The sequence below is a fragment of the Nannospalax galili genome, unplaced genomic scaffold, assembly GCF_000622305.1.
Source record: "Nannospalax galili isolate Female #2095 unplaced genomic scaffold, S.galili_v1.0 scaffold95, whole genome shotgun sequence".
In the NCBI taxonomy this organism is placed as follows: domain Eukaryota; kingdom Metazoa; phylum Chordata; class Mammalia; order Rodentia; family Spalacidae; genus Nannospalax; species Nannospalax galili.
Genome location: NW_008342393.1, coordinates 2,495,161 through 2,505,377, shown reverse-complemented (window position 1 = coordinate 2,505,377; position 10,217 = coordinate 2,495,161). Strand labels below are relative to the sequence as shown.

The following is a 10,217-nucleotide window of genomic DNA, read 5'->3' as shown; positions in this document are numbered from 1 at the left end:
CGTGGTGGCACACGCCTTTAATCCCAGCACTCGGGAGGCAGAGGCAGGCCGATCTCTGTGAGTTCAAGGCCAGCCCGGTCTACATAGCGAGTTCCAGGACAGCTGGGTCTACAAGTCTACAGGGAGACCCTGTCTCAAAAAGACCAAAAAAAAAAAAAAAAAAAAAAAATGAGAGCTAGTTCTAAGGAGAACAAGAAAATCCCTGGTATTTGGGTTCCCAAGAGATGGGTAGGCCATTTCTAACCCTGAGCACAGCAAGCATTTGTTTTTTATTTTATTTTTTTATGTGTATGGATGGATGTTAGTATACCTGTGCAATGCCCGCAGAGGCCAGAAGAGGGTGTTGGATCTCCTGGAACTGGTGTTATAGATGGTTGTTAGCTGCTACGTGGGTGTTGGGAACCAAACCCGAGTCCTCTGCAAGAGCAGCCAGGGCTCTTATCCACTGAGCCATCTCTCCAGCCTTTAATTAAAAAAAAAAAAATTTTTTTTTTAATTTAACGGCAAGCATTCTTAATCTCACCCCTCTAAGCAGCCTCTGTACCCATGAAAGTAGGTAAAGAATGGGGCCTGGGTTCAGGAGAGTTGAGAGGGAAGGATAGGAAGAAGACAAGGCTGGAGGGCTATGGAGGTTTCATCCTAGGGAAGCCAGGGCAAGGGAGCTCCACTGTGGGCCATGATATGGGAAGGCTTGTCCACCCAAAGGCTGTTTAGGATCAAGGAACTATTTAGGGTAGAGAGGAACTATTTAGGGTAGAGAGTCGTCAAAATATATCTTGGAGAGAGAGCCAGGGAAAGGTGAGCTTTATGCCTTTTCTCCCCCGTATACCTTGCTCTGCGTCCAGCAGACACACCCAATCCAGGGAAGAAGGTGGTAGGTATGTTGAGAGCCCTGGATGTGCAACAGTGGTTCTCCACTCTGCATCTCAGGGGCAAGAGAATGCCTCAAGGGGCTGGAGAAGTGGCTCATCGGTTAAGAGCACTGGCTGCTCTTTCAGAGGATCCGGGTTCAGTTCCCAGCACTCACAAGGTGGCTTACAACCATTCCTGACTCCAGTTCCAGGGGAATCCAACACTCTCTTCTGACCTTCACGGGTATTGCATGACATGGGTGTACTTGCATGCAGGCAATACACTCATACACATAAAATAAAAAATAATAATAAGTAAAATAATTTTTAAAGAGAGAACACCTCAGGACAGCTATGTAACAGTTCTCCAAGGCCAGCAGCCAGGCTGAGGGGGTTTGTGGGAGGTTCCCCCCCATGCACACACACACTCACTCTGCCCTGCTTGCCTACACCTTCCCCCTCTTCCTCCCCTCCTCCTCTTCTTCCTCTCCCCTCCCCCTTCCTCCTGTTCCTCCTTATTTGAGGCAGGATCTCATGTAGTCCAGCCTGACTTTGGACCCACCAAGTAGGTGAAGCTGGCCTTGAACCTCTGCTCCTCCTGCCTCCAACTCCTCCCAAATGCTGGGATTACAGCCTTGTGCCACATGCCCAGCTCTTCCTTTCCTAAGAAGCTGCTCTGGGTTTTGCCAATTTTACAATCCTAGTAAGGCCCTTTGTTAGACTGGTGCAAGTTTGGAGGAAGTTGAACAAGTGGTGCTTTGGGGTAGGAGACTGCTACCCTTCTCTTTGGGAGTTTGAGAAAAGTGTAAGTCTAAGTAGAAACCCCGTTGTTCCTCTGCCCATAGAGAATTCTGCATGTGATTTCAGTATTTTGAGACATACTCCATATATAGCCCAGGCTGGCCTCAAATTTATGATTCTCCAGCCTCAGCCTTCTGCATGATGGGGTTACAAACCTGCACCATTGCAGCTGGCTTTTACATGCCATTTTAAGGGCCCTGATGTTCACCTCTAAGCAAAAGGAGGATGCTTGTGGTGGTCTAGAGAGCCTCACCCACCAGGGTGCCCCTTTTCCTCTAGTGAGATCTTGAGAAGAGGCCCTTCAGATCAGGGGGAACCCTAGGCCCCCACCCAGTGCCTGCCCAGGAGCTCTGGGGCTTGTGTGTGGGGGTGTCTGACAGCCTGGGAACCGGTCAGCCAACCAGTTCAACCAGGGACTGGTTTCGACTCAGGGAGTTCAAAGGGAGCTGGGATGCCCAGCCGGCAACCAGAGCAACAGCCCTTAACCCTTTTTCTTCACTGTTTCCCCGGAGCAACATCCTGGTGATGGCCCAGGCTGAAAAGGGGTCTGAGCGTCTTTGGAAGGTTAAATGGGTGGGGGTGAGTTTCACAGTGGCTTCAGAATGCAATCAGACACCAGAGTCGGGAAACCGAGAAGAGAGGCTCCGGGAGTCCCCATCCCAGACGTCCCAAGGGATTCAGTCCTCCAGTATGAAGATCCCAGGAGGACCCTGGCTTCTGGGTGGATGCAGGGGCGCTGGGATTGGATTTCTGGGGTGATGAATATTCATAAGCCTGGTCTGGCCTTCGCTTCTGTTTACTTAGCCGGGAGGGGCCAGGTTTCAGGTTCACCTTGACTCCCCGGTGCTGCAGGGCAACGGAGCAGGTACCTGCTCCCGCACCTGTTTCTCTCACACCTGACCTGCAGCTGCTCCTACCCACTTCTCCGGCTGAGTGTGGCCAGCACGACACCCTGGAGACACTCTCTCCTCTTTCAGTCTCAGCCTCCGGGGGAAGCTCCTACACTCAATTACTTCTTTAGGGAAAGTCTCGCCTCCAACCCAGAGCAGTCTGGATTACAGGTACAGGCAGTGCGCTGGTGGGTGGGGAAAACCAAGGCACAGGCTCTGGTCAGGGCTCCGAGTTCTGCCTCCATGGTGAACAAACCAGCAGGAGGAGGAACCTAGGTTCTGTCTCTCCTGTCTCATCCTACTGACCTTTCTTAGAGCCTACCCGGTCCTCCAGTGGCCCTCCTGCTGAGGAAGTTTCACCCTTAACTCTTCCTGAACTCAAGCCCAACCCCCAGACCCCCAAGTTGGAACATGTATCTGGCTGTCTGGCAGGAGCATCTCCCAGTTCCTACCCAGTCTCACTCAGGACAGTCGGGGGCCATTGAAGCCCATACAGCTGGAGAGGAAGGGGTTCCAGGATTCTGACTTGGAAACTGACTTGATCCCTCACCTCTACATCCCCCCCACCAACCCCCAGTCAATGCTTAACTTGTCCCAGCTCAGAAAGGACTTGGGTCAGTCTGGTCAAAGCCTTTCAGAAAAGCCCACAAAGTCCCAGTTGGGGTGGTGGGGCCTGTCCTGGGGATTCATGTGCATGCCAAGGTGCTGGCCACTGAAGGCAGGGGGGTGGCAAGTTTCACAAAGCCTTTCATGGGCCCTGAAGTTACACAAACAGCAGAGGTGGAACTGGCATCCTCAGGGCCTGATTTCCATCCTCCCACACTACAGGGCCCTAGGGCAAGGGCCTAGCCCTTGGCTTGGCAGCTCAGGGCCCTGTGCAAGCTGCAAGCTGACTGCAAGCCTTACCAATTCTAGATCAGTGTGTCCCCTGCTGGATCTTCTGTGATTGTGAGTGGGCATGTAGATCTTACTTTTTAAGACTCTGGAGATCTGGAAACTTGTATACCAAATTACTTTGGGTGGAGACATTGTTTTTATTTTGTTTCAGCTTTTAAGACAAGGTCTCACTCTGTAGGCCAGGCTGAACTAGAACTTGTTAGATAGATCAGACTGGCTTTGAACTCACTGTGATCTTCTTGCCTTGGCCTCCTGAGTACTAAGATTACAGGTGTGTACCACCACACTCAGCCTATCGCCTATTTTTTAAAAATCAGATTACTGTCTTTTATGTGCCCTGTTTAAAGATTCTTATAGCTGGGTTCTCATGAAAAACAAAGAATAATCTGCAAATTTATGTTTGCAAATTCAGATTTTCATATGTTATGCTTGCCTCAAGGGGCAAACACCTGTTTACTGGTACTTAGGTGTCCTCCTGGGCAAAAGAGACAGGACGGCATCCTAGAGAGTGAAGGGCACAAGTCTAGGACACAGGTACCAAGGCAAGTATGAGATTATTATTATTTCTGTTGTTTTCTGACAAGTTCCTGTGACCTGGTCCTCTACACCAAGGGGAGACAGGCCCTTTGAGTGCCAACCTGATACACGCTACTCATTAAAATGGGTATATTTAACTGGCTTAGGCAGAAGCCCCTCTCTCACATAGGGCTAGGAAACCAGACAGTTAGAGTATCAGCTATCCTTCCCGGTCTCAATTCTCTGGCAGCTCCAGATGGGCGCTGGTAGATCTACAAGGCAGCTACCAAGCAGGTGCCCTATCCCTCCTTCCCTGCCCTCCCACAAGTCCTTCCAGTAACCCACTCTGGAACACCAAGTTCTGTGCAAGGCTGTACTAAGCCCAGGCAGGGCATGTGGCCAAGGCAAACCTCTCAGGCTGTCCGTCGGTGTGCTTACCACTCTGGATGCCTGGAAGTGCCCCTCTTGCCCTCTTCCCCTACACTCTTAAGTGGGAGCTATACAGGATCTTCCTTTAGCTTCTGCTACTTAAGCCCAGGTGAAGGGGCAGTGTAGGAAACATAGGTCTGCTTCTTGGACAAAGAAATGAGGCGTGTCCTGGGCCTGGGGGATAAGATTCGCGTGAAGAGGGACAGGAGACACTGCAGCAAGGGGTGGCATGCAAGGGGTGGCATTCAACTTATTGCCAACCTAGTTCTTTTTTTTCTGAATTTGATAAGCTTCCTTGTTCCAAATATCCATATGTGTTATGGAAGTCTGGAAATCAAAAAGTCAGAGGGTGAACAAACAGTACCCTATCTATTTCTTCTGCATAAAGAAACCCACTAATACTCATTTTTTTTATTTTTCTTTCTGGTAATTTTACAAATTGCAATGAAGTCCATCAGGATTTGAGGGGTTTGGTGCCAGGGATTGTTATTGGGGGGGCTTTTTGAGAGAGGGTCTTCTGTGGCCCCAGCTAGTCTGGAACTCAATTTGTAGATCAAGTTGGCCTCAATCTCACAGAGATCTACCTGCCTCTGTTTCCTGAGTATGTGTGCCACCGTGCCCGGCTTTTGGTGCTGGGGTTTAAACCCAGGAATTTGAGTATACTAAGCAAAGGCTCCACCACTGAGCTGTAACCGCAGCCCCGTCCATCATTCGCTCTTTAAAAGTTATATTTTTATTTGTGTATGCACCATGGCACATGTATGTAGAGAGTCAGTTCTCTCCTTCCACCATCATGTAGGTTGTAGGGACAGGACTCAGGTCATCAGGCTTGGCAGCAGGTGCCTTTACCTACTGAGCCATCTCACCAGCCCATCAACTTTTTTTTTTTTTTTTTTTTTTTTTTTTTTTTGTCTTTTTGAGACAGAGTCTCCTTGTAGCCCCAGCTGTCCTGGAACTCACTATGTAGACCAGGCTGGCCTCGAACTCACAAAGATCCACCTGCTTCTGCCTCCCAAGTGCTGGAACTAAAGGCATGTGCCACTACACCCGGCCCATCATTAGCTTTTAGAATGAAGGTGAGGCATGCCTGGTCTGGGTTACCTGGCCATCTAGCTTTCTGCTGTTTTCTGATTTCTGTACCTTCCTTCCTTAGAACTGTCCCAGCCCATGCCTAGGGTCATTTAAGAACCAGCTTCTGGTTCCTAGGGTCATTTAAGACCACCAACTTCTCCAGGCCTAGAGATGTCTTTGTGTCATTCAGCTAAAGCCTCTAGTCTTTCCCCTTGGTCTTTCTTCTATACCCCAGATATCAGTGATGGCCAGGTTACCTCATTCTAGAACCCTCTAGCTCATAAGCGCCTTTGTGCAGAGGTGGCTCCATGTCAGGGTACACAGTTTGTGAGCGAGGTACCCTGTCCATTGGGTGCCCATATGGTAGGTACAACCTGTCATGCTCATGTCTCATATATACCTCTGGACTCCACCCGACTGCTGAGTTCCAGAGAAGTCATTTGCCAGAAGTGAGGAGGCTAGTCAGGGCCCAGGACCTCTCCTTGGGAAGGCTTCTGCTGGTCACTATTGGGAATGATAAATGGCTGGGTCTATCACAAATTCTACTTAATTTTGTTACAAGTTTCAAGCAAAACACACAGTGTGCTTCTGCCTGTATGATTCATCCATGGTCTGTCAACACTGGACTGTGGTAGGAAGCACTTGATCATGGTGACAAAGGGCTTGCATACTGTGTAACCAGGCAAGGGGTTTCCCCAGCCTGTGGCCTGAGAGCTTGGAAGGACCGACCTCAAAGCTTCCTACAGCTCTGTAGGGTGATGGGGTAGGGCTGTCCCACTGTTCCTCTGCCCAATTCAGTAGCCTCCCTGTTAATGGTTGCTTTAATGGCTCATTTCCCAAACCCTCAGTCCTACCTTCAGTTCTTTCTTCACTATTTTTTGCTTGGTTTGTTGTTTTTGATTTTTTTGTTTTATTTTTGTTTTTGTTTCTCACAGTCTTACTATGTAGCCCAGGCTGGCCTCTATCTCACAGAGATCCTCCTGCCTCTGCCTCCCAAGTGCTGGGATTAAAGGTATATGCCACCACACCTGGCTTTTTTTTTTTTTTAATGAAATCTCTTTATTTGATCAATCAACCAATCAATCAATTATTGTGGTGCTGGGGGTTTGAACTCAGGGTGTGGTGCATACAAGGCAAGCATTCTACAGCTGAGGTATCTCTCTAGTCTCGGTTTGTTTTTTTGGTTTTGTTTTTGTTTTTTGAGAGAGGGATTCCATGCCTCCTGCTGCCCTGGAACTCACTATATAGACCAGACTAGCCTCCTGAGTGCTGGGATTATGGGCCTAAACCACTCCTGGCTCTTCGACTTTTAAAATAGCCAGTAATTATGACTGAGCCTAGAGAATGCTGGGGATTAAAGGCACGTGCCACCATGACTGACATTTGGGTTTTTTTTATTGTTGTTTTTGTTTGTTTTTTTGGTCTTTTTGAGACAGGATCTCCTGTATCCCCAGCTAGCCTGACACTCACTACGTAGACCAAGTTGGCCTCGAACTCACAGAGATTCGCCTGCCTCTGCCTTCCAAGTGCTGAGATTAAAGGTGTTTGCCACCATGCTCAGCCTTGGTTTGTTTGTTTTGTTTGTTTTGTTTTGTTTGGTCTTTTTGAGACAGGGTCTCCCGGTAGCCCCAGCTGGCCTGGCACTCACTATGTAGACCAGGCTGGCCTTGAACTCACAGAGATCTGTTGCCTCTGCCTCCCAAGTGCTAGGATTAAAGCCTCCATGCCTGGCTTTGGTTTGGTTTTTTGAGACGGTTTCTCTATGTAGCTCAGGCTGGCCTCAAATTCATGACCTTACTGCCTCAGTCTCCTGAGTGCTGGGATTATGAGTATAAACCACCACACCTGGCTCTTCAACTCTTAAAATAGTAATTATGACTGAGCCTAGCGAGGGCTGGTCCAGGTGCCTACCCACTTCACCACTGACCTTTGTCTCTCCTACCTGCTCCAGCAGGAAGCCCTGCCTGGGCCCAGGTACCACCATGACTGAAGTTGGTTGGTGGAAGCTGACCTTTCTCCGGAAAAAGAAATCCACTCCCAAAGTGCTCTATGAGATCCCTGACACCTATAGCCAAATGGAGGGAGTTGCAGAGCCCCCAGGGCCCGACGCCGAAGGCACCAACAGCGACTTCAACAGCCGCCTGGAGAAGATTGTGGACAAGAACACGAAGGGCAAGCATGTCAAAGTCTCCAATTCAGGGCGCTTTAAGGAGAAGAAAAAAGTTCGGGCCATGCTGGCGGAGAACCCCAGCCTCTTTGATGACAGGGAGGACAAAGGACAGTGAAGGGGTGGGGGTGAGGATGCTAGTACCTCCTGTGCCCTGCCAATGGTGGGGTCTGAGACAGGAGCTTGCCACACTGACCTCTTGGGTCATAGCTGAAGCCACGGGGGGACGGTGAATACCTGCTGGCAGGAAACACCTGATTCTTAGGTTTGTATTTATGTGCTCTGGCTTTATGAAAGGCCTGGGAGATCCTAGGGTCCTCCTTCTCCCCATGATCACATACAAAAGCACTCCCATTCAACATGAAAACTGCCACTCCAAAGCACAGCTCTCCTTGGCACAGTGGCAGAGCTCCGGGCAGCAGCATGTACGGGGAGCATAGACAGGGAACCCAATGGACTCTACCTTTTCCCTGGGTGCAGGGTTAAGGGTGAGTTTGACTTGCCACTCCCTCTACTTTCTCTACCTGTGACTGTTTCCTGGACCCAATCCTAGGAGAGCACATTTTCCAGAAACCATGTGATAGCACTGGTTTCTTTGGCGCCAGAGGAAATGTTGAACTTGAGTTCACCTCTTAATACAAGAAGTAAACTTCCTGGAACTTTGCTCCCAAGAATGGAGTGGCAGAGGACATAGGCACACCCCGGGGTACGACAGAAGACTAGATCAGTGATCACCCCCTGGGTTCCTGTCTTGGCCACCACTTGTGTGGGTGCCCAGTCATATACCCCCAAAGAGAAGCCTCACTGGCCCAAGGGTCCAAACTGGAGGAGTGGATGGGAAACTGGAGCTAAAAGCAGTCCATTACCTCCACTCCTTCCTCTATAGTATTTAAGATGGAACAGCCCCAGAAGTGAATCCTGGAGCCTTGAATTTTATTTGAAAAGTAATGGTAGGTTTTTCTTTGTAATAAACAATGCTGCCAATGCAGTGGACTTATTAATGCTTTTATCTCATGTTTTTGGAGATGGCTGTTTTGATGTCCCTTCCCTCCCTTTGTGTAAGTGAAGTGGACCTTCAGACCCATACTGTTCCTTCAAACTTCAGGAAGAGCCCCCAAATGTGACTGTGTAGGGGCTGTGTCACTAATGCTGCCATCAATCTAGGCTTTGCATGGCAGGGGAGAGAAGAAGGAGCTAGTCACACCTTGGTGACCAGATCCCTCTAGGCAGCAAAGAGGCCATCAGGCTCTAAGAGAGTGTTGCCAACCTTTGGTGACAGGCCCAAAGTCTCTGGTTCTCAGCAGGTCAGTTTGGGAACAAGATTCAAAATCTGGTGCCACCTCTTAGTAATTGGGTGATCTTGGGGACATTTAAAAGAAAACAACAACCTTGGGAGGCAGAGGCAGGCAGATCTCTGTGAGATCCAGGCCAGCCTGATCTACATAGTGAGTGCCAGGGCAGCTGGAGCTACAGGGAACCCCTGTCTCAAAAAGACCAAAAATAAATAAATAAATAAATAAATAATAAATAAATAAAAACAACAACAACAAAAAAGGTTTCAAGCTGGGAAAAGTGATGCGCACTTCTAATCCAAACATTCAGGAGGCAGAAGCAGTTGGATCTTTGTGAGTCAGAGGCCAGCCTGGTCTATAGAGCAAGTTCTAGGCCAACCAGGGCTACATTTTAAGACCCTGTCCCTTCCCCTCAAAAAAAAATTTCTCTGAAGCCAGGTATGATGGTAAATCTCTATAATTTCAGCACTTGGTGAGGCAAAAGGATTGCAAGTTCAAGGCCTGCCTGGAACATCTCAGAAACGAAAGGAAAGAAAAACTCCATTGAGGTTGTTTGAGAGGAGAAATGGCTGCTCTTGCAGAGGACCCAGGTTCACTTCCCAACATGGCAGCTCTTAATTTCTGTAACTCCAGTTCCGGGGGATCTCTTCTGGCCTGTGGGCATTGTACACATGGGTGCACTTACATACATGCAGGCAAAACACTCAATACACATTAAAAAAGAAAAACAGCCTTCCTCTGAGCTTCAATTTCCTCCCCTGGAAAGGGGGTTATAATACCTACTTCATAGGGTGGTAGGAGGATCACAAATTCAAGGCCGGGGCTGGAGAGATGGATCAGCAGTTAAGAGCACCAGTTACTCTTGCAAAAGACTAGTTTCGATTCCCAGCACTCACATGGCAGCTAACAACCATGCATAACTCCAGTTCCAGGGGAGTCCAATGCCCTCGCCTGACCTCCAGAGCATTGCATGACATGAGTATACTGACATACATGCAGGCAATACACTCATATACATAAAATAAATAAATTTAACAAAACAAAAAACAAATTCAAGGCCAGACTGGACTATATAGCAAAATCTTGTCTTGAAAAAAATGGTTCCCTTCCTCCTTTATTACGGAATACTACAGTTCCCACAGCTTCAGTTTAAGAATCAGGTGAGAATTCTCATCCTGTAATGCTAGGTCTGATTCTTTCTCAAGCCACAGGACCTGGGAACTGGAAAACAACAACAACAACAAAAAAAAAAACCAGTCAAATCCCTGGAGCTCTTGGTGGGAACAGGGAGAGAACAAGGTGG

At 48.6% G+C, this 10,217-nt stretch overlaps 1 protein-coding gene across 2 annotated transcripts; it reads left to right on the top strand.

Annotated features, from left to right (window-relative positions):
• Window positions 1-2,567: 2,567 nt before the first annotated feature.
• On the top strand, window positions 2,568-8,583 carry Prr15l (proline rich 15 like). 2 transcript variants are annotated; one of them, XM_029565984.1, is made up of 2 exons: window positions 2,568-2,713; window positions 7,410-8,583. In XM_029565984.1, exon 2 carries the CDS (start codon window positions 7,438-7,440, stop codon window positions 7,738-7,740), a length of 303 nt encoding a protein of 100 aa, XP_029421844.1. In that variant the 5' UTR covers window positions 2,568-2,713; window positions 7,410-7,437; the 3' UTR covers window positions 7,741-8,583. The 2 variants fall into 2 exon arrangements, with proteins under 2 accessions (XP_029421844.1, XP_017654912.1); XM_017799423.2 differs by having other exon boundaries at window positions 7,407-8,583.
• The last annotated feature ends 1,634 nt before the right edge of the window (window positions 8,584-10,217 follow it).